Source organism: Balaenoptera musculus, chromosome 3 (genome assembly GCF_009873245.2).
Source record: "Balaenoptera musculus isolate JJ_BM4_2016_0621 chromosome 3, mBalMus1.pri.v3, whole genome shotgun sequence".
Lineage (NCBI taxonomy): Eukaryota > Metazoa > Chordata > Mammalia > Artiodactyla > Balaenopteridae > Balaenoptera > Balaenoptera musculus.
The window spans coordinates 116,519,453-116,542,643 of NC_045787.1; the positions used below are offsets into that span (position 1 = coordinate 116,519,453).

The following is a 23,191-nucleotide window of genomic DNA, read 5'->3' on the forward strand; positions in this document are numbered from 1 at the left end:
CCGGGATAGGTTGGCTGACGTAAGGGGCGGGGCCAAGTTTAGCCAATGCCATAAAAGCATTGCAGGTCAACTCTTACTCGGATTTCTCCGCCCTCCGTTGCGGCGGAAAAGCTGGGGCACGGAAGGCACTGTGGGTGGACTTCTGAGGTGCATTGTGGGGAGTCGCCTGTTGTTGGCGTGTTGTTGTGGATCCTCGGTCGTTGCTGGGGTTGAAACACCGCGGACGAAATGCCGGAGCGAGATAGTAAGCCTCGGGTCATCTGCCCTTTCTTCCCCGCGGGACTCGGGACACTTGGCGCGTTATTTTGGCCTCAGAATTTAAGCCGGCTGTGTGCGCGAAGGTGGAGGGGGGCCGGGAGTGTGACGCTTGGAGCCTGGCGAAGCAGTTGGGCCCCGAGCGAGGCCGGGCAGCTCCAGGCTGTCCCTCAATCTTGTCCTTGCCCCAACCCACGACAGATGAGATTTATCTGTGAACCACCCCCAGCCCCCGTCACTTAATTTTCGGTTCCGTAAATTTATCTTTCGCGTAGTATTTTAGGTGTCATCTTCAAGAAGTCTTTGCTGATCCTCCAGCGCTGGTTTAGGGGCCCCCTCCTCTGAACTCCCATAGCTCCTTGTATTTTCCTGCTTCAGCACTTGTTACCCTGTATTGTCAATGTCGACGTTCTTGCCTTTCTTCCTCACTAGATTGTGAGCAACTCGACAGGAAAAGACATCTGTATTGTTCACTACTAGATCCCCAACTTTTGCACAAGACCTGACTCTAAAGAGATTGATTAAATTAACATCAATTCCTTTTCTTAGGCGAGCCGTTCTCCAACCCTTTGGCCCCAGATGGCCACGATGTGGACGATCCTCACTCCTTCCACCAGTGAGTGTTTTGATGTAGAACCATGGGAATGAGCTGGGTAATGAGTAAAGTGGTGGTGGTGGTGGTGAAAGAATTCTGAATGTCTTGTCAGCAAGGATGACCAAAAAATCATACCGCTTGCCTCTTTATCTTTGTGAACTTTAACTGGATCAGGCCAACTGCATAAGAATATTAGAGGGGAAATTATGGCAGGGAGAGTGCTAGTTTTTAAAATTGATGTTTAATTACACATTATATAGGAATTAATTCTTATAGAAAATTAAAACATCAGAATAAGGGTAATGTTGTCTTTGATAACATCCCCAGTTCCATCCCCTTTCTTAGAGGTAACCACCGTTACCTTCTTTACACTTATCTTTTTGTCCTACTCTTTTTAAATGCATTTGTATACACACATTCATATCTGAGTAAAATACATCATTGCTTTGTGAATTAAAATATTAAAATTAATCGGTGTTATATTGTCTTTATAACAACTTTGCCACCTGTGTTGGGTTTTTTTAGTAATTTATTTATTTTTGGCTGCATTGGGTCTTCGTTGCTGCGCGTGGGCTTTCTCTAGTTGTGGCGAGTGGCGGCTACTCTTCGTTGCAGTGCGCGGGCTTCTCATTGCGGTGGCTTCTCTTGTTGAGGAGCACGGGCTCAGTAGTTGTCGTGCATGGGCCTAGTTGCTCCATGGCATGTGGGATCTTCCCGGACGAGGGATCGAACCCATGTCCCCTGCACTGACAGGCGGATTCTTAACCACTGAGCCACCAGGGAAGTCCCTGTCACTCATTCTTTTTTTCTAATTTTTAAAAAATTAATTTATTTTTGGCTGCATTGGGTCTTGGTTGCTGTGTGTGGGCTTTCTCTAGTTGCAGCGAGCAGGGGCTACTCTTTGTTGTGGTGCGTGGGCTTCTCATTGTGGTGGCTTCTCTTGTTGCACAGCATGGGCTCTAAGCACGTGGGCTTTATTAGTTGTGGCATGCGGGCTCAGTAGTTGTGGCCAATGGGCTCTAGAGCACAGGCTCAGTAGTTGTGGCACACGGGCTTAGTTGCTGTGCAGCATGTGGGATCTTCCCGGCCCAGGGCTCGAACCCATGTCCCCTGCATTGGCAGGCGGATTCTTAACCACTGTGCCACCAGGGAAGTCCCAGCATCTCACTCATTCTTGATTTATCAAACTTCTTTTTTTTTTTTTTAAACTGAACTCTTTTTTTTTTTTAATTATTATTTACTTATTTATTTATTTTTGGCTGTGTTGGGTCTCCGTTTCTGCGCGAGGGCTTTCTCCAGTTGCGGCAAGTGGGGGCCACTCTTCATCGCGGTGCGCGGGCCTCTCGCTATCGTGGCCTCTCTTGTTGCGGAGCACAGGCTCCAAACATGCAGGCTCAGTAGTTGTGGCTCACGGGCCTAGTTGCTCTGCGGCATGTGGGATCTTCCCAGACCAGGGCTCGGACCCGTGTCCCCTGCATCGGCAGGCAGATTCTCAACCACTGCGCCACCAGGGAAGCCCCCAAACTTTTTTTTTTTAGTAGCCGCGAGCAGTGGCTACTCTTTATTGCATTGCGCAGGATTCTCATTGCGGTGGCTTCTCTTGTTGCAGAGGACGGGCTCTAGGTGCGCGGGCTTCAGTAGTTGTGGCACAAGGGCTCAGTAGTTGTGGCTCACGGGCTCTAGAGCGCAGGCTCAGTAGTTGTGGCACACGGGCTTAGTTGCTCCGCGACATGTGGGATCTTCCCAGACCAGGGCTCAAACTCATGTTCCCTGCATTGGCAGGTGGATTCTTAACCACTGTGCCACCAGGGAAGTCCAATTTATCAAACTTTTTAATCGTTAACACTCTGATGCATTAAAAGTGGCATGTTCTTTGTTTTAATTTGTATTTCACTGATTTCTAGTAAAGTGAACCATATATTTTACATACTCCTTTTCCAATTCTTACTGGGTACTAATTTTTAAAATTTTCGCCCTCTAGATCAAAACTCACTAATGAAGACTTCAGGAAACTTCTCATGACCCCAAGGGCTGCACCTACTTCTGCACCACCCTCTAAGTCACGTCACCATGAGTAAGTTCTGGGGTGATCCAATCTGTTTCCCATCTCCTTCCTATGGAAAATTTATTGAACTAGATATCTTAGGAACTGGGAAGCTAGTTCTCTTTTGAGGTCCATGGTTCTGATTCTCTGCCTTTTGAGATTGAAGCTCCAGGAAAGACTGGGATGCTGTATGGGTCTCGTTTTTTTAAAAATATTTATTTATTTATTTGGCTGTGCCGGGTCTTATTTGTGGCACGCGGGATCTTTTAGTTGCTGCATGCAGGATTTTTAGTTGTGGCGTGTGAACTCTTAGTTGCAGCATGTGGGATCTAGTTCCTTGACCAGGGATTGAACCTGGGCCCCCTGCATTGGGAGCATGGAGTCTTAGCCACTGGACCACCAGGGAAGTCCCATGGGGATCTCATTTTTTCTCAGAGTATATTCCATGGACCATTTGTACTAGAGTTGCTACTGGTGCTTAAATAAGTAGATTTCTGGGTCCATTCCAGCCCCACTGACTCAGATTCTAGGGCAGATATTTGGGGATATATAATTTTAATAGTTCTTCAGGTGGTTGCGATGCTTTCTAAAGCTTGAGAACCGCTCACCTACAAATACTGACATGGATCTCTGCCTGATTGAAACTGGTCACCTATTGCTTTGGTCAGTATTCTAAGCCTTTCTTCAGTCCTCATAGCTACTTCTTGGGGTTTCTGGGGCTGTGGCAATATTTCACAATCAGTGAATTTCTTTCTTTCCTAGGATGCCAAGGGAGTACAATGAGGATGAAGATCCAGCTGCACGAAGGAGAAAAAAGAAAAGGTAAAGGAAGGATGGAGGAGTGTTGGGTTTTATGGTGGATAGTGTTCAGGGAAAAGGAGTAGGGGCTAGTTATGAGGCAAGAGACTGAGGTTTTCCTTTCTCGTCTTGAGATTCTCTGCTTTCATAGTGGAGAGGAATGATATTTAGAATGGCCGTTTAGGGCTTTGGAGTCAGCTTGTGGTGTTTTAATCCTATCTTTACCAGTTTCTAGCTGGATGCCATGGGCATTTTGCTTAACCTCTCTAATCCTCAATATTCTCATGGGTAGAATCAAGAGAGTGATAATAACTTTTATCAGGTTGTCATGAGGATCAACTGTGATAGTCCATGTAAACACTTAGTACCAGTGCCTGGCATATAGTAACCACCCAGTTAATTTTGGCTGCCGTCATTATCATTGTCATTGCTATTATTTATATGATACTAAGCTTCCAAGACCTGGTACTTTGCTTTTTTCTCTCTTCTTGAGGAGGACTGGCAAGGAATGACATATTTTCAGGTGAAATTTGGAACGTGATAAAAATTCAGAGACTTCCTGGTTGCCGTATGGAAAAGTCTCATACTTGTAGAGACTCGGTGATGTAGAGTTAGGTGACATCAAAGGATTCTGAAGTGACAGATGGAGTATACTATGGTGGCATTAGAACAGTGTATCTGTGAGCTGGAAGATGCTGTAGTTCTGCTTTTGAGGAATATCAAGAGGTGGCCAGCAGTTCTATGAGGACATATACGAGCTTTCAGCATAGAGAGTTGGGTGAAGGTGTAGGGAAACAGGCAGGAATAGTTCTGCTGAGCCTTACACATTTGCCTTTCCCTGGTCACAGTTATTATGCCAAACTTCGCCAACAAGAAATTGAGAGAGAAAGAGAACTAGCAGAGAAGTACCGGGACCGTGCCAAGGAACGGCGGGATGGAGTGAACAAAGATTATGAGGAAACTGAGCTGATCAGCACCACAGCTAACTACAGGGCTGTGGGCCCCACTGCTGAGGCGTGAGTACCGAGTGGGCCAGGGCATGGTTCCCTCAGCATTGCAAAGTCATACAATGGCAGTATGAATTCTTCCTCACATTTTCCTTGCTCTGGAAAGCCATTTCCCCATGCCAAGCCATTTCAAGAGGCACTTGCCACCCACAAAGGATGGTTCTTATGTGGCCTCTTTCATTCTACAGGGACAAATCAGCTGCAGAGAAGAGAAGACAGTTGATCCAGGAGTCCAAATTTTTGGGTGGTGACATGGAACACACCCATTTGGTGAAAGGCTTGGATTTTGCTCTGCTTCAGAAGGTGAGCCTTGGTTGGTAGATGGAGAGTAATACTAGCATGCTGAATGCTCTTATAAGTGCCTTTTGGGGTGAGGAGGGAGACTGCTGTTAGTTCAGACCATGTAGAAGAACTAACGGTGCCCCCTCTGTAGGACTAATTGCTATTCATCCTTCAAGTCTCAGCCTCAGTTTTATCTTCTTGGGGAAACAAACCTTCCCTGATCACCTGGGTGTTGTTAAGTCTCCCCACTCCTCACCTCCCACTACCTGCACCCTTGCATAGCTCTTCTGTTTTACTTACAACAGTTATCACACTTTGTTGTTTAATTGTTTAATTTGTCTGTCTCTCTTTTTATAAGCTCCATTAGGGCAAGGACTATATTGTCTTGTTCAGTATTGAGTTCTTAGTTCCTGGCACAGGGTGGTATAATGGTGTTCAGTAAGGGTATGTAAAGTGAATAAATGTCTAAACCTTAATTGCTTTCCTGTTAGGTACGAGCTGAAATTGCCAGCAAAGAGAAAGAGGAGGAAGAACTGATGGAAAAGCCCCAGAAGGAAACCAAGTAAGTATACATCAGGGAGAGCTTGAGAGTTTAGAAAGATGGGGCCAAAAGTAGGAACACATTTAGCAAAAATGTTCTTTTTGTCTTTTCAGGAAAGATGAGGATCCTGAAAATAAAATTGAATTTAAAACACGTTTGGGTGAGTACGGAATTTCTACACTAGTAGCTCTGCATTCCAGGGGAATTGTAAGGAATTTAGTGCTCTGGATGGAATATGCTTCCCCTTTCCCTCAACGTACTTTTATCTCTTTTTTGTCCCCAAACCAGCTAGTTCCCACAAAATACTGTAATAGAACTCAGATGTAGACTTAGTTATTTCATATATATTACTAATGTCCCCTCAGTTAGGTTGGAAGCTCTTTCAGATTTGGGCTTATCCATTAAGGGAGGTAGCATGGTTGATGATTAAAAACTCAGAATTCAGAAACCTGCATTTGAATCCTGTAATGAAATCACACTAAGCATGTAATTTTGGGTGCAACCAACTTAACTTCTCAGCTCCTGTTTGTCCACTTGCAAAAACGGGGTTAACGTTCACCTCATGGGATTACTGGGACGAAGAGAAATAATACATGCAACGTGCCTATCACACTGAGCATATAGTAGAGCTATTTTTTCCCATCTTCATCAGTATTACCTTAAACTTCATCCTTCTTCCTCACAGGGCCTAATACAATGCTAGGCACATAGTGCCCTTGAGAAGGCAATGTAGGAAGGGTGGATAAGAGCTCAGGCTTTGGAGTTAAACGGCCGGAGTCCCGTTCTTTGTTCTGTCGCTTAGTAGCTATAGGACTTGGCAATAGTCATATGACTTAAGTGGTACTAAATCACTTACTTCTCAGCCTTAGTGTTCTTATCAGCTAAAAGGAGATAATAATGATCACCTCACAGGGCTGTTGTGAAGACTGAATGAAGCAAAGCATGCATAACACTTGGCATGGTGGCTGGCACAGAGTAACCACTTAGTAAACGGAGGCTGTTATTGTAGAAGTTTCTCACTGGCTACTTGCTGCTCTTTCTCTTTTTGTAGGCCGAAATGTTTACCGCATGCTCTTCAAGAGCAAAGCATATGAGCGGAATGAGCTGTTTCTTCCAGGCCGCATGGCCTATGTGGTAGACCTGGATGACGAGTATGCTGACACTGACATCCCCACTACTCTTATCCGCAGCAAAGCTGATTGCCCCACCATGGAGGTGAGTGACCCAGGCCCCGAGAGCCTGCTATGTGAGCCTCAAACCCGGGAATCAGCTTCACTTCTGCCCTGAGCCTCATCTACCACATTTAACCAAGTCCTGTCCACCTTTTAACCTCCTAAATCTCAGTTGAATCCATTCACTTTTCTCTATCTCCACCAATAACACAATAACATTCCAGTCTAAGCCATCGTCTCTTGGGACTTCCTTAGTGATCCAGTGGTTAAGACTCTGTACTTCCAATGCAGGGAGCATGGGTTCGATTCCTGGTTGGGGAACTAAGATCCCACATCCTGTGCGGCATGGCCAAAAAAAAAAAAAAACAAAAAACCATCATCTCTTGCTGGAACTATTAAAAGGGGCTCCTAGTTGGTTTCCCCACTTCCACTCTGGTTCCCTTCCAATATTCTATTTATTTTTAGTATCGTTGAGATGTAATTCACATACCAAACAGTTCACCCCTTTAAAGTGTACAATTCAGTGGCTTTTAGTATTTTCATAGAATTGTACAACCGGCATCAGAATCAATTTTAAAACATTTTCATCACCCCAAAAAGAAACCCTGTACTCTTTAGCCATTACCACTCCCCACATCTTTCTGTTCCCTTTTCCATTATCATTTTTACACATGGCCAAAGTGATCATTTAACAACATGACTTTTTCTCATCATGGTTTAGAAGCTTTTTTTTTTTTTTCTGCCTTCACTACTGTCTTTTTTTTTTTTTTAAGACAATTTTTTAGAGCAGTTTAAAGTTCACAGCAGGGCTTCCCTGGTGGCGCAGTAGTTAAGAATCCACCTGCCAACGCAGGAGACACGGGTTCGAGCCCTGGTCTGGGAAAATCCCACATGCCACGGAGCAGCTAAGCCCGTGCGCCACAACTATTGAGCCTGCGCTCTCGACCCCACGAGCCACAACTACTGAAGCCCACGTGCCTAGAGCCCGTGCTCCGCAACAAGAGAAGCCACCACAAAGAGAAGCTCACGCACCGCGACGAAGAGTAGCCCCCACTTGCCACAACTAGAGAAAGCCTGCACACAGCAACAAAGACCCAGTGCAGCCAGAAGTAAATAAATTAATAAATAAATTAAAAAAAAGAGTTCACAGCAAAATTGAGAGGAAGGTACAGAGATTTCCCGTATGCGCCCTGCCCCCGGTTTAGAAGCTTTTGATGGTTTCTTTATTTTTAAAAAATATTTATTTATTTTAATTTTGGCTGCATCGGGTCTTAGTTTTGCGGGATCTTTGTTGCAGTGCACGGGCTCTATAGTTGTGGCTCACGTGCTCAGTAGTTGCGGCGCAAGGGCTTAGTTGTTCTGCAGCATGTGGGATCTTACTTCCCTGACCAGGGATAGAACCCGTGTTCCCTGCATTAGAAGGTGGATTCTTAACCCCTGGACCGCCAAGGAAGTCCCTTGATGGTTTCTTAGTGTTAGGATAAAGACCAAAATCTTTTTTTTTTTTTTTTAATTAATTAATTAATTTTTGGCTGCATTGGGTCTTCGTTGCTGAGCGCAGGCTTTCTCTAGTTGCGGTGAGCGGGGGCTACTCTTCGTTGTGGTGCCCTGGCTTCTCATTGCAGTGGCTTCTCTTGTTGCGGAGCACAGGCTCTAGGCGCGCGGGCTTCAGTAGTTGTGGCTCGCGGGCTCCAGGGCGCAGGCTCAGTAGTTGCGGCGCACGGGCTTAGCTGCTCTGCGGCATGTGGGATCTTCCCTGACCAGGGCTCAAACCCGTGTCCCCTGCATTGGCAGGCAGATTCTTAACCACTGCGCCACCAGGGAAGCCCAAGGCCAAAATCTGTATCATGGCTTGTGAGGCTCTGTAACTCCTGGCCTCTCCAGCCGTTTTCTACCATGCTTCCCAGTTTGTTCTCCAGTCATCCTGGCTTTCTTGAACGTACTAGATTCACTTATGACCCAGGCCTTTGTATGCTGTTTCATCTGTCTGGAATATTCTTTTACAACACCTCCTTTCCCTGTCTTCACCTACTTAATTCTCACTTATCCTTTAATTTGTTAATTTGTTAAGTAAATGAATGAGTAAATGAAGAGAGTCCTGCTCAGTGGGATAACATTCTTGCTCCTTGGGGGTTTTCAGGCCCAGACCACACTGACCACAAATGACATTGTCATCAGCAAGCTCACCCAGATCCTTTCCTACCTGAGGCAGGGTACCCGCAACAAGAAGCTCAAAAAGAAAGATAAAGGTAATCTGGAGAGTTAGGGAGAGAAACCTTACCCCTGGAGGGGCATCTGAGATGGAACCAAGGTCTCCTGGAGCTTCCAGAACATTGGGAGGCTCCTGGGGACCAGAGAAAAATGGGAGCAGTGGAGCATTAGCAAGGGATGGTTACATCCAGGTTCTGTCTGCGTGACCCACCCAGGAAGCAGTGGTCAGTTTTGAGGCTTGAGGAGGGGGAGTATGGGGTAGCTTTTGTTGTCCCATCTTTTAAACAGAAGATGTTTAGAAGGGCATTGAGAACTGAAGAGCGTGGTGAGGCTGAGTGGGAAATAACTCAGGAGTGTCTTCCTCACTCCTCTCTTTATGTTACAGGGAAAATGGAAGAGAAGAAACCTCCTGAGGCTGACATGAAGTATGTATCCTAGCCCCTGCCCCCTGATCTAAGGGAGGAAGGGCCTCTGGGTTTCCTGTCTTTGGCATTTCGGGGAGGCCTTGGTGTGAGAATCTGGAGAAATGGCTGGGGGAAATGGAAGTTTGTGTGACTTTGTCATCTAGGGATCTCTGTTTTCCTAGTATATTTGAAGACATTGGGGATTATGTGCCCTCCACAACCAAGACACCTCGAGACAAGGAGCGGGAGAGATACCGGGAACGGGAGCGTGATCGGGAGAGAGACAGAGACCGTGACAGAGAGCGAGAACGCGATCGAGAGCGGGAGCGGGACCGAGAGAGAGAAGAAGAGAAGAAGAGGCACAGCTACTTTGAGAAGCCAAAAGTGGACGATGAGGTGAGATGTAGTCCCGGGCACTAGGTGGAGGAGCTGCCCATCTCTGTGGCTGCCCAGCCAGGTACAGAACCCCTCTGTTACATAGGTGGCTCATGGCTCCACAGCAGCAACTGGGTCAATTAATCCAGGGTAGGAACCATCCTGGAAATGGGGGCAGGGGGTAGGGTAGGGAATTGATTCAAACTTGAGGGAGAGATGAGTGGGCATCCCTCCTGGTGACACTCACTTCAGTTTGTTTTCTTTCCAGCCCATGGATGTTGACAAAGGTGAGTTTTACCCATGGCATCTTGCATTGGCTCTGGCAGTGCTCCTTTCCTCTGGGCTGAGAGTCTGACCCAGAACTCAGAGTTGCCAAGGGTGGGACTGGGGGACTTCCTAGTTCTGGGTTCTCGGAAGATCCATGTCTTGCTTTATGGAATAGACAGAAGATGAGTCTGGAGTTCTGTCTGTCTTCCTGGGCAAGGGCAGGGCATATTTGCTCTGTTTGATATAATTCTCCCAGCTGTGGGGTTCTGAGGACGTGGGGCAGGTTGAGTGGACAGTATTCTGGGCACACTAGTGCATCTCAAGCAGAGTAGCTCATTTTGAATTGGAATTTTATTAAAACTTTGTTAGCTAAAGGGTTCTGTTGCTTAAAAAATGTTGTTGTGAAAGGCACAGGTGGGAAGTGTGTTGTGGGGAAGAGGTTGTAAGTTCCTTATTTCAAAGTCTGAACAGAGTTCTCTTTCACCCAGGACCCGGATCTGCCAAGGAGCTGATCAAGTCGATCAATGAAAAGTTTGCTGGATCTGCTGGCTGGGAAGGCACTGAATCATATCCTTTATTTCAGCGTGTTCATTCCAACTCCACCTGCCTCCCTGCTTCCCCACAACCTCCCCGCCCCCATCTTGCTCTTTCCCTTTTGTGCTGAATTTTGATAAGGCTGAAGTCATGACTTTCCCCTTTCTCAGAGGACTCATTCACGTTCATAGCCCTCTCCTTAGAGTTTTCATGTTGGGGCTTCTAGCCCTTGGCCCTTCCTGCTTGAAGTTTTTCTGCTATTGGTAGAATTATTTTCTTTAACGCAGCATATGCTGAAGAAGCCAGAGGACAAGAAGCAGCTGGGTGATTTCTTTGGCATGTCCAACAGCTATGCTGAGTGCTACCCAGCCACGTATGTGAGACTCTGTTAAAGAAGGGAGGCTGGGGTGATTGCAGAACAAGGTCGGGGGGGAGGGGGAGTGAGATGGAAATGTGATTTGTTGGGACCCAGGGGTACGTCTTACTTGATAAAGTATTCTTTTAGGCTCTGAGTGGGAGGCCTAGGAGGGATGGTTGTTCCTAGGCATATAGCCTCTTAGTGGGTAGGTTTCTGCATGAACCATAGGAGTCTGGGTCTGCACCATCTCTTTAACTGTTGTTTCTCTTTAGGATGGACGACATGGCTGTGGACAGTGACGAGGAGGTGGATTATAGCAAGATGGACCAGGTGTGGAGCTGGAAGGATGGATGGGGACAGTTAATCTTTAGCGCATATCCCCTTCCCTCCTCCCAAATGATCTGTTTCATTTCCTGGGCCTCATCTTCCTTCAGCTGCAGCAATAGGAGCAGCAGCATTGTGGGGTCGTGGGCAGCTTAACTGTTTTAAAGCGTCTGTACAAAGTCAAATGAGATAGGGCCATAAATATATTTCTTTTTATTTTCTGTAAAGTGCCAGGCTTTGATTTCCATCCTAGGGAGTAAGCAGGCCTTTAGTGCACATGTAGAAAGGGAAGAAGCAATTACAGTTTTTAGAAAATAACTGGAAAACAAACAAACAAACTGAGTTTTATTATAGCCAGGATTGACATTTTCCTCTAAGCCTTAAAACAAAAACAAACAAAAACACCAACAAACACTAACACCATTAAGGGTGAAGAAGTGTCATCTACTTTTCCTTGTTTTCTCTGTACTGCAATGCTTAATAGCATGGTTTAATTCTATCTTGGAGCCTTGCTTAACCCTGGCTCTGCCAGGTATTGGTTTTGTGACCAAGCCAACTTATTTTACTGCTTTTTCCTCAGTTTCCTCACTAGAAAAATGGAGAGACCTATAGTTCTCTCTTAGTAGAGTTTTTGAGAGAATTAAATGAGATACATATTTAGTGTTCAGAATGATGCCTGGCACATAGTAAGTACACAGTTAACATTTATTATTGTTTATTAGGGTAGGATTTATGAATGATAAAACCTGGGATTATGGGAGAGCCTGGCTTTCATCAAGGGCTAAAATTTCCTTTCCACTGACATCTCTTCCTTCCCCGCCCCCCATTCTGTCCTGCAACAGGGTAACAAGAAAGGCCCTTTAGGCCGCTGGGACTTTGATACCCAGGAGGAATACAGCGAGTATATGAACAACAAGGAGGCTTTGCCCAAGTGAGTCTTGGTACTAAATACAGCCAAGAGTGAGGAGAGGGATGGTGGTGGGGGTGGACTAGCCCACAGCAGGTTAGAGGGTGTAGTCTGGCTGAAACATTCTGAAATCGGTTCTCTGCTCACCGGGTCTCCTGGGAACACCTTGCTACTGCTATTCAACCTTGGATGCCTTCTTCCCTCAGCTGCCCTTTTTTTCCCTCAGGGCTGCATTTCAATATGGCATCAAGATGTCTGAAGGACGTAAAACCAGGCGCTTTAAGGAAACCAATGACAAAGCAGAGCTTGATCGCCAATGGAAAAAGATTAGTGCGGTAAGTGGGACTGGTTCTGGGTGGGAGGGCTACAGCTGGGAGGAGATACTGGCCCACAGATTCAGGAACAGGCAGGGGGTCGGAGAGCCATGGAAGTAGGAGAGAGGTCAGCCTTGGGTCTCAGGTGAGCTTAGACTGGCAGCATAACCATCAACTATAACTGTTCTTTTTGCAGATCATTGAGAAGAGGAAGAAGATGGAAGCCGATGGGTGAGCAGCATTATTCTTCCTCTGTGAGACTGGTGAGAATTGCTTAGCATATTGATCTTATGCTCATTTCTCTTTCTATTGCAGGGTTGAAGTGAAAAGACCAAAATACTAATCTCTGGCTCCAGCCCCAAGAATAATCTCCACAAGGATGTGCTCTCCACTGCTCGCTTTCTACAATTCCAAAAATGTTGCACGATGTTTTTTTTTTTTAATATATATAAAATTTCATTGTATAATCTTTTGGTTCCATTAAAATTGGTTAACCTGCTGTCTTATCTTCTCTATGTTGAGGGCCCAGATGCACCAAGAGGGCTACTAATTCCATATACATGTGATTGTATAAAAATCACATGGAGAAAGTCAGCTCAGTCCTTTCCTGAGCTGTGGCTCTAGATTCCTAAGCAGGATATATAACTAGCCAGGGTGCCCAGTGGAGGAGGGAAGAATGACCCTCACTGTCAGGCAAGAGGTGTACAGAGAAACATAAGGATGATTGGTCTTAAATATCAGACTCATCTGGGCCCATCCGGGGACCTAGTCTTAGGGCAGAGGTTCCCTGGGAATTAGGGTCAGCCCAGTGGGCTACCAGTCTGATCCCAAGGTTGTGCAGGACTGGGCTCTAGGTAAAGGCACCTGATGAGAAACGCTCCTGGGAACAAAAACCCTTCACAAATTTATGCCCTTCTGGGATCTTTAGTAATTCCAAGCACAAATCACTGCTTACCTGGTTGAAGGGGAAGTGCCTTGGAGAATCCCTGTCCTAGACCAGAAGAGTTTAGTGCCCTTCAACACACTGAAAGTTTGCCAAGGCCCAGGGTGGGATCCCTGGCCTCCAAATCACTCCATCCTCACCCTTTTCCTCTTGGCTCATTGCCAGCACTTTGGTCTGGTACTCATCAGCAAAGGTCACCAGTTCTTTCTGGCTGGATCCATAGCTGCCACTGCCTGCCCTGAGCTAAGACCTGTGGGCTTACAAGATCCAAGAAAAGCTAGATGGCTACTTTAGCCATTGCCTTTGGTTACTTTCACCTTGACAGGGCAAGAGCTTTTTGAGGAAGCCAGCTTTATGCATGGCGCCTAGGAGGCTGAAATTGGGCACTGTCTGCAATAGCACCTAGAATGGCTAATTTCAGACAGTAAGTGACACCCTGATGTCATGGCTGTAGGCAGCAGTCACAATTACGAAAAAGGTCACAGAGACCCACTTGGCTCAGATGAAGGTACCTAGAGGGTCACTAAGATCGAGACCTTATGGGGGTTGACTGCCAGTTTAAAATAAGTTTCTGCAAGTACCACCAAGCCTTGTGAAAGTAACCAAGATCCAGACAGGAGCACATGCTCCTCCTTATCTGCCCCACCATACACAGTGCTCTCATCTTTGTGGAACCTTTGGTAACCGGAATGTCCAGAACGTCAACTGTTGTGCCCATTTTTCCTTTTCAGCAACTCCTTGCCAGCTCTCAGCACTGCTGGCCCAGTCCCGCTGAGGGTCTGCAGCCAAACGGTAGGAACGGGCGGGGCGCTGTTGCTTTGGCCACGAGGATGTTCAGCATGGAGGGCTGCAGCTTAAGTGTGTGCGCGGACTGCCTGCTGTCTACGACCCCCGCAGGTCAAATTCTCGCGGCGTGGGCTTTTGTCGCTTATTGACCAAACTGGCTGTCGCTTGTCTTGGTCTTTCACCAAACCATGAACGACTGGCGTCCCGCTCTTCTCTCCCGAAGGCAGGCAGTCATCCTTTACTGATTGCGGGAGACACTACCAAACTGTCAGCACCGCTCAGGAAAAGGGGAAAGGACTTAAACGCAGTTCCCGACTTTACGTGAAGTCACCAAGGAGGGGACTGATGGTTGCGCCGTCTATCTGACACAGGAACCTCCTCCGCTGCAACACTGGGAAGTAGCGGGATTAGGAGGCCGGGCTCCTCGGGTCGGTCCCTCCCACCAGCTGAGTCAGGCCCCGCCTTCTCCGGGTTTCGGAGAACGCCTTGACGCCACTTCCTGCCTGGCCCCCTACCCCGGAAGCGGTGCCCTGGGCCACTCCCGACGAGTGACTGGTGCTTCGGTTCACCTACCAATTGCTGCGCGGCTCGGATCCTCTGCTTCATGGACCGCACGTGTGAGGAGAGGCCCGCGGAGGATGAGAGAGACGAGGAGGACCCCGACTCCACGGAAGCCCCAGCCCGGATCCGGGACACTCCGGAAGATATCGTGCTGGAGGCTCCGGCCAGTGGACTGGCGTTCCATCCGGCCCGCGATATCCTGGCGGCTGGGGACGTGGACGGGGACGTGTTCGTGTAAGTGCGGGGCAGAGATGGGGGCGTGGTGAGCGTGGTGGGTGTGGGGCTGCTCGGTCTGGAAGCTCCGCAGCGATGGAGCTGGGATGAGGAGAGAAAGTTACAGGGAGACTAAGTTTACAAGACTCAGTCTTGTCCAATTCGTTTAATAACGTTAATTCGTCTTTAAGCAAGTTACCACACAAATCTATTGAAAGAACTGAGAGACAAAGTGGCTGGAAAGTCGTGACGGAGCCCGGACATGCTGCAGGCGTTGAGGACACTGTTATTTCCCACCGAAATATTGTATTGATCCTGAAACAGGACCAACGGGGCCCCCTGCTTTCGCTTCTTGCCCACTTTAATTGATCTTTCAAAAACACAAATCCAACCACCTCACTTCCTTGATTAAAACCCTTCAATAGTTTACCTTTGCTTTTAGAATTAAGTTGAAATTCCTTATTCCGGCTTTCAGGGCCTTGACCATCTGGCCCTTGCTCACTTTTATTTTTTGTTTTCTGTGCTTATTCATCGTTACCTTTTTAATGTACCTTGAAGCCTCAGCTCCTTTGCACATGTTATTCCTTCTTCCTGGAATTTCCCTCACTTGCACCTATTGTCCCAGAGTTCCCAGCATCTCTTCACTCTTCAAACATGTCTCAGACTAAATTAGATTACCTGTTAGATGCTGCCTTGGCACCAGATACCTTTTCCTCATAAACTACATAATGGTGTGTAATCATACATCCGTTTGCATAATTATTTGAACACTGTCTCCTCCACTAAAAAAATGTTTTTTAAACTTTTTTGACCTCGCCCCACAGTAAAAATAGCTTTTATATTATGTGTGATGCACTCTAATATTTTCTGATTTATTTTATTCTGTCGTTATTGCGAGCACACACAGAAAATGCTGATTGCAGCTCAGTAATGGGTCATGACTAGCGTTTGAAAAACAACGTTCTGGAGTGTAATCTGTAGTCTCTTTAGTTCTCCATTTTATCTCCTGCTTCTAGCCCAGGGTTAGTGCTCAATACACGTTTGATTTTGAATAAAAGATGTAGGCTGGAAGCAGTGAAAAGCCATTGAAGGCCTTAACCAGGAGAGTTGTGCTATCAGATTTACTTAATGAATTTAAACCCCAAATCCCTCATTAGCTGCAATGGCCTTGGGCAAGTTAATTTCTGATTTTCATCTTTGAAAATGGGAACAGTAGAGAATTCTCTGGTGGTCCCATGGTTAGGACTCCGTGCTTTCACTGCCAGGGCCCCAGGAACTAAGATCCCGCAAGCCCTGTGGCTCCGAGGAAGGAGGGAGGGATGGAGGGAAAGAAGGAAGGGAGGGAGGGAGGGAGAAAGGGAGAGAGAGAAAAAAAAGAGAAAGAGAGGGAGAGGGGGCTTCCTGGTGGTGCAGTGGTTAAGAATCCGCCTGCCAATGCAGGAGACACGGGTTCGAGCCCTGGCCCAGGAAGATCCCACATGCCACTGAGCAACTAAGCCCATGCGCCACAACTACTGAGCCTGAGCTCTAGAGCTGGAGTAACTAAGCCCATGCGCCACAACTACTGAGCCTGCGCTCTAGAGCCGGAGCAGCTAAGCCCGTGCGCCACAACTACTGAAGCCCACGTGCCTAGAGCCCGTGCTCCCCAACAATAGAAGCCACCGCAATGAGAAGCCCGCACACTGCACCGAAGAATAGCCCCTGCTTGCCGCAGCTAGAGAAAGCCGCGCACAGCAACAAAGACCCAACACAGCCAAAGATAAATAAAATAAATAAATTTATATAAAAAAAAAAGAGAGGGAGGGAGGGAGAGAGAGAGAGAGAAAGGCAGGCAGGCAGGCAGGGAAGGCAAGGCGGGAAGGAAGGATGAAAGAAAATGGGAACAATAATACATACCTTGCAGAGAGGTTTACTACTTTTATCCATGTTTACAGTGCCAGATACTTGGGAGTCACCCTGGACTTTTCTTCACACACCCCCCTGGCTTCTGTTTGTCTCCTCTTCTCTACCCTCAGCCACTGCCTTCTGGAGGCCTCAAACTTCTCCCATGACCATTCCAGAGAGGTTCCTTTTTCCCAAAGGATTCAATTCAGACTTCTGCTTGGCCTACATGGTTGTCTCAAAACTAGTCCAGCCCATCTTTCCAGATTCAGCTATACTCTGTCTGCCCACTTGAACTCTCCTCATTCCTCGTGTCTGCCCTGGGAGAGACATCAGCATCTGCCTCCAATATCTGCCCTTTGTTCTCTGCCAGGTGACCTACTTATTCTTCATGATCCAACTCACATGTCATCACCTTAGTTAGCTTTCCAGGGCTCTCTTCCCTTCCAAAGTATTCATTCAATCTGTGTTTATTAAGCAGCTTTTTCATGCTAGGCACTGGGACAGAGCAAACAATAAGTAGACCCAGTTCTGCCTGCCTGGAACTCACTAGCAAGCAAGCACTTATTCATTCAACGCTTTTTGAAGATCTGCTGAGGCAGGCACTAGGGATAATCTCTGACAGGTACTTGCCTCAAAAGCTGAGCTTACAGGCTGGTGCCTCTCTGCTCTACCTCCCTTTTCATCCTTCCGCCCCACGTGTTCACAGTGTGCCGTAATTTTTTTTTTTTTTTTTTTTGGCTGCGTTGTGTCTTCGTTGCTGCACACGGGCTTTTCTCTGGTTGCGGCGAGCGGGGGCTAGTCTTCGTTGTGGTGCACAGGCTTCTCATTGAGGTGGCTTTTCTTGTTGGGAGCATGGGCTCTAGGCGCGTGGGCTTCAGTAGTTGTGGCACACAGGCTCAGTAGTTGTGGCTCGCAGGCTCAAGAGCGCAGGCTCAGTAGCTGTGGCTCACGGGCTTAGTTGTTCTGCAGCATGTGGGATCTTCCCAGACCAGGGCTCGAACCCATGTCTCCTGCATTGGCAGGCGGATTCTTAACCACTGTGCCACCAGGGAAGCCCAATGTGCCGTAATTAACTGTGGCTTTCTTTAGCTGCTGTAGACCTGGAGTGTAATATCCCTGTCTTACTAATCTTTACATTTCCAACTTCTGGGCTGTTCTGTCATTTTTGGACCTCCAGAGTGATACAGACCTAATCTTTCCCCAGGTTAGGGCTTTCAAAGATGATGAAGAGGGGTGGGGTGAGGTCACAAAAATGTACATTGAATGAAAAAAGGACCTCACATTTGAAGCTCATTGAAGATGGGAAAATGGGGGACTTCCCTCGTGGTCCAATGGGTAAGACTCCGCGCTCCCAATGCAGGGGGCCCAGGTTCAATCCCTAGTCGGGGAACTAGATTCCGCATGCATGCTGCAACGAAGATCCTGCGTGCTGCAACTAAGACCCGGCACAGCCAAAATAAATAAATAAATAGTAAAGAAAATAATAATATAAATACCTATTCATTTAAAAAAAAAGAAAATGGGATGGTAAGCTCCTTGGGCTTGGAGCTGTGCAAGCAGGAGCTCCTAGGTAGGTGGAAGTTTGGCTAGTTGGTCTCTGTACTCCCAGGTGAGGTCTGGAGTCATTCACTCTTCTTCCATTCTCCCCAGCTTTTCCTACTCCTGCCAAGAGGGAGAAACCAAGGAGCACTGGTCCTCAGGTCACCACCTCAAGTCCTGCCGAGCCATTGTCTTCTCTGAAGATGGGCAGAGTGAGTATTAGGAAAGGCAGCCACCAGTGTGGTGGTGGGAAGGGAGCAATGAACAACACCATGACCTGGGCATTTCCCCCTCCCTCCCCACAGAACTTGTTACTGTCTCCAAGGACAAAGCCATCCATTTTCTAGATGTGGAGCTGGGACGACTGGAAAGACGCATTTCCAAGGCTCACGGGTAAGGGGAAGCCAACTGTGTGTTGAGATAAAGGGTAAAGATTGATTGGTACATCCCTACTGGGACAAAGGTGCTCAAAGAAGTTCTGTATCTGTGTCTCTAGTGTCCCCATCAACAGCCTGCTGCTGGTGGATGAGAATGTTCTGGCCACTGGGGATGACACAGGTGGCATCCGCCTCTGGGACCAGCGGAAGGAGGGTCCCTTAATGGATATGCGGCAGCATGAGGAGTACATTGCTGACATGGCTCTGGACCCAGCCAAGAAGCTGCTGCTGACAGCCAGGTACAGCCTCAAAGCTGCATCCCCTCCCTTCCGTGTTAAATGTTTCCCTCGGTGGGTACCTCCAGCCAAGCCTGCTGCTTTGCTCTCTCTACAGCGGAGATGGCTGCCTTGGTGTCTTCAACATCAGACGACGCCGGTTCGAGTTGCTCTCCGAGCCTCAGTCTGGAGACCTGACCTCTGTTACACTTATGAAAGTACAGCTGGGTGCGGCGGGATGGGGGTGTGCGATAGGGACTTGGTTTGATGTGGCTCCACAAACATGGTTTGCCCTGTTTCCCTGCAGTGTGGGAAGAAGGTGGCCTGTGGCTCCAGTGAAGGTACCATCTACCTCTTCAACTGGGATGGCTTTGGGGCCACAAGTGACCGCTTTGCCCTGAGAGCGGAGTCCATTGACTGCATGGTTCCAGTCACTGAGAGTCTGCTGTGTACCGGCTCCACTGATGGAGTCATCAGGTGAGAGGAGGCGGATGGCCCTCCAGTCACAGGAAGGGCAGACCTAACCGGCCCATACTGAACGCTTTTCTTTCTGTCCAGGGCTGTCAACATCCTGCCAAACCGAGTGGTGGGCAGTGTGGGCCAGCATGCCGGGGAACCTGTGGAGAAGCTAGCCCTCTCCCACTGTGGCCGCTTCCTGGCCAGCAGTGGCCATGACCAGCGCCTCAAGTTTTGGGACATGGCCCAGCTGCGGGCTTTGGTGGTGGATGACTACCGCCGGCGCAAGAAAAAGGGAGGGCCACTACGGGCGCTGAGCAGCAAGGCCTGGAGCACCGATGACTTCTTTGCAGGACTGAGGGAGGAGGGAGAGGACGCCACAGCTCAGGAGGAAGAGGAGGAAAGTGAGGATGACAGTGACTGAGGGAATGAGCTGAATCTCAGGATGGGTTCTCAGTGGACAAGAGTCTTGCTTTCTGGGCTGGATCCCTAGAGAGGCTGGGAATTTAAAATATCCTATTGTGCACAAGAAGATGCTCAGGATCGGCACACTGATGTGGGGAAGTACTTGCCCTGTCGCAGCTGCTCACTCCACCAGTGTAAGACAAGCCCACAGCTGGGGCAAGACGGCACGGACACAGGTGTATACCAACCAGGGGTTTAATATAAATACAACCAGCATAGAAAAACTCAAAACTACGCATACACCAAAACCAGAATGCCAAGTGGTGGGGGCAAAGGCAGATTTCTGACCCTTTGGCTCAGCCAGCCCCCAAATAAAAACACCAACAAAGACAAATCAAGAAAATAAGAAGCAAAGATTCATGCTAAGCTGTGGGAGGAGAGAGGGGTGTGTGTGCGAGTGTGTGTCAGAGAACAACCCTGGGGTCAGGTTAAACCCCAGGCTGGGAGGGGGAAGGGAAGCTCCCTCACCACAACTTAGCCAAACTTGAGCTGCCAGGAGGTGCTGAGGGCCCTGCCCCAGCTGGGAGGCTGTGTCAGGCCTAGGGCAGTGCCCATGCTCCTCCCCTTCTTGGGATCAGATAGCAGCTGCCCAGGCCTGCTGGGCCAGGGACTGACACAGGCTCCGCCTACTCATTCAGGCTGCCTGGGGAGAGGATTAGGTCACTGCTGAACCATGGTACCTCCTGCCTCAGCCCCAGCAGACCGCAGGAGGCTGGCCCCAGACTCAATGCCTCCAGCAGCCGTGCAGACACAGCATCCTTGGCCACCTCATGCCCATCCTGCCCACTGGGGGCCAGCACAACCCAGATGAGGCCACTGAAGGGCACTGGATGCCCAGGGATCACCACCTGGTACCAGAATCGGTGCCAGCCAGCAGAGCCTGTGCCCAAACACTTGGTGAGGAACAATGGGCTGCCCAACTTCATCCGTTGGCACAGCAGCTGCAGGGCAGCCCGAGCCCCTTGGAACTCCAGCCCCTTGTCCCTGGCCAGGGCTACTTGGCTGCCCTCTGGCTGTAGGCACTGTAGAGAGGGATCCGTGAGCTGCTGGCGGAGTCGCTGCTTCAGGTCTGGCTTAAGCCACTCCACAGCCACCTGTTCTCCACAGAGGCGTGACTGCCCTGCAGGAAAAAGGCAGAGACAGGGCGGGGTCTAAGCCCTGGGCCCAAGCCCCCAGACCGGAGTCCTCTGCAGTCACACAAGCCTGTTTAATTTGTAGCCTCCCCATTTCCTGGTGTGACCCCAGGCAAGTTAAATAACTTCTCTAGGCTTCTTTGTGTTTACTTACAAAGGGAGTGCAATAACTGCTACCTTCTAAGTTTCCTTGGAGTACTGGTTGATTGCAGGCTTTGTCTACCTCATAACCATCAGAATAGCTAACCTTTACCATGAATACTTGCCAAGAACTACAGAATGTGCTAAATGCTGCTTAATTCTCAGTTTCAGGAAGCAGGTTCTACAATGGATAAAAGGTAGGCTCATTTGGATTGCCTTGGGCAAGTCAATTTTTCTTAAAACAGTCTATCTAAAGAGGAACAACGTTCTATGTTTCACTGCAATGTGGAGTTTTAAGTCAGGAGATAGTGCATGTGAAGTGTGAAGTTTAGGTGAGTGGTAGCTGGTAGAACCGGTGGAAATTTAAAAACGTGAGGTCAGTCTGTTTCAAACTCAAGTGTGTTTGACCCTAAGGTCTCGCGACTTTAACCCGCTATGCCGATCTACGCTGACGTGTTGAGGTAAAGTGCCGGGCAGAACGCGTTTAGCCCCAACCAGCGGCCCCTCGCAGTCTCCACCCCTACCTTCCACCAGGGCCTTTTTGGCCATGGCTGCGGCGCGGTGCGAGCTGAACTTGAGCAATGCGATCTGCGCGGGCGCCGGCCCGGGGCTGGGCAGCAGCAGCGCCTCCTGCAGGCCGGGACCCAGCGGCTGCAGCGCGAGCAGCAGCGCGCGGCGGCTCAGGCCCGGCGGCAACCCGTCCACACTCAGCTCGCACTTCTCGGTGCTGCGGCACACGAGCAGCGGGCAGGACGGCCGCAGCGGGTGGTTGTGCAGCGTGGCGATGGCGGCCTGGGCGCCGCGTCGCGAGCTGTAGCGGGCGTAAGCGAAGCCGCGGTTCAGGCCGCTGAAGGTCATCATCAGGCGGAACTCGTAGAGGCGGCCCACGCGCTGGAACAGTGGGATCAGCTGGTGCTCGTACACGTCCTGGGGCAGCCGCCCGATAAACACTTCTGACCCGGCCGGCGGCGGGCTGCCCACCCATCCTGGGGGAAGGCGGGGGGAGGGGCACCGTCATCCACCCGGATGGTTCCGGGGTCGAGGTTCAGGGACCGAGCGCAGGAGGGAGTATGTGTGCACACGTCTGTGAAATGGTTACAACACCCGTACGCCCCGGGTCGTTGGCATAACTGGGTGACTGAGCTACCAACGGGGCTGGCACCTTAAGACTGGCTCCCTTCCTCGAGGGGGCGGGTGGGTGGGAAGCCACAGACAATGAGTTTTATCAGCCGGGGGGGCGGGTAACGGGGTAGTTAGAAGTTTCTGACGGTGGCGCCTCGGCGTAGGCCCCTCCCTCCCCCGAACGCGGCGGCTCGGGGCCGTCGAGGCTGCCCTAGCCCTCCCGTAGGCGTAGGGCTGGGACTACCGTACCTGGGGGTGGCCCGCCATACTTCCTCTGCCCGTTCACCTGCACCAGGCGGATGCCCGTCTCCCTGACCCACGCCTCCAGCGCCGCCTTGTTCTCTGGATTCACCCTCTCACACCACAGCTGAGGGGAAAAGGGCAGGTTGGAATGCCGTATCGCCGCGTCCACCCCCACCTCGCCTGTGATGTCCAGGGCTCACCGACCCCCTGGTAGGCAAACACTTACCTCACACTCCCGCTTGGACTGCATTGCTCTCCCGCTGGCTCGCTCGTACCCCCTTTATAACCTCCTCCCTATCTGCCCATCTGGAAGCTTCCCTACTCCTCCACCCCCCAAGCTCTCATTGGCTCTGAGCACGACCCCGCCCACCAAGGGGGTGGGGGTATCCGCCGCACGTGCGCCGCGGGAACCTCAGACCCTCAGGTGAAAGCTAGAGACCCTAGTGGGTGGGTCTGCGGGCAGCCCCACCTCCTAAAAAACAGCTCGCAAACCGGCAGGACTGAGGCTGGAAGCGAGAACGTCAGCGGCGCCCTTCCCCTGCGGAATAGCCCGTGGGAGCTACTGTTAAGTGTCTCTCCCCATTTTCCACCGCTGAAGTGGTCGCAGTGGGAGGCCCAGGCTCTGACAGGGAAGGCAGGGCTAGGCAGTAGTGACACAGGCAGGC

General features: G+C 49.4%; 3 protein-coding genes across 3 annotated transcripts; 2 read left to right on the forward strand and 1 right to left on the reverse strand.

Annotated features, from left to right (window-relative positions):
- Positions 1 to 101: 101 nt before the first annotated feature.
- On the forward strand, positions 102 to 12,887 carry IK (IK cytokine). Its single transcript, XM_036849009.1, has 20 exons — positions 102 to 244; positions 805 to 871; positions 2,832 to 2,924; positions 3,657 to 3,716; positions 4,541 to 4,708; positions 4,888 to 5,002; positions 5,473 to 5,543; positions 5,636 to 5,682; positions 6,574 to 6,737; positions 8,835 to 8,943; positions 9,291 to 9,330; positions 9,492 to 9,705; positions 9,953 to 9,971; positions 10,440 to 10,518; positions 10,778 to 10,858; positions 11,116 to 11,173; positions 12,010 to 12,098; positions 12,301 to 12,409; positions 12,585 to 12,619; positions 12,704 to 12,887. The coding sequence occupies exons 1-20, from the start codon at positions 229 to 231 to the stop codon at positions 12,729 to 12,731; spliced, it is 1,662 nt and encodes a 553-aa protein (XP_036704904.1). The 5' UTR covers positions 102 to 228; the 3' UTR covers positions 12,732 to 12,887.
- A 1,742-nt stretch (positions 12,888 to 14,629) lies between these two features.
- On the forward strand, positions 14,630 to 20,221 carry WDR55 (WD repeat domain 55). The gene is made up of 7 exons (XM_036845838.1): positions 14,630 to 14,912; positions 18,426 to 18,526; positions 18,620 to 18,707; positions 18,811 to 18,990; positions 19,085 to 19,184; positions 19,274 to 19,443; positions 19,525 to 20,221. Exons 1-7 carry the CDS (start codon positions 14,722 to 14,724, stop codon positions 19,844 to 19,846), a joined length of 1,152 nt encoding a protein of 383 aa, XP_036701733.1. The 5' UTR covers positions 14,630 to 14,721; the 3' UTR covers positions 19,847 to 20,221.
- On the reverse strand, positions 20,067 to 23,070 carry DND1 (DND microRNA-mediated repression inhibitor 1). The gene is given in 5 exon segments (XM_036845839.1): positions 20,067 to 20,615; positions 20,618 to 21,007; positions 21,686 to 22,147; positions 22,533 to 22,650; positions 22,753 to 23,070. Coding segments are annotated over 5 exon segments (1,062 nt in total). The 5' UTR covers positions 22,777 to 23,070; the 3' UTR covers positions 20,067 to 20,547.
- Positions 23,071 to 23,191: the final 121 nt, after the last annotated feature.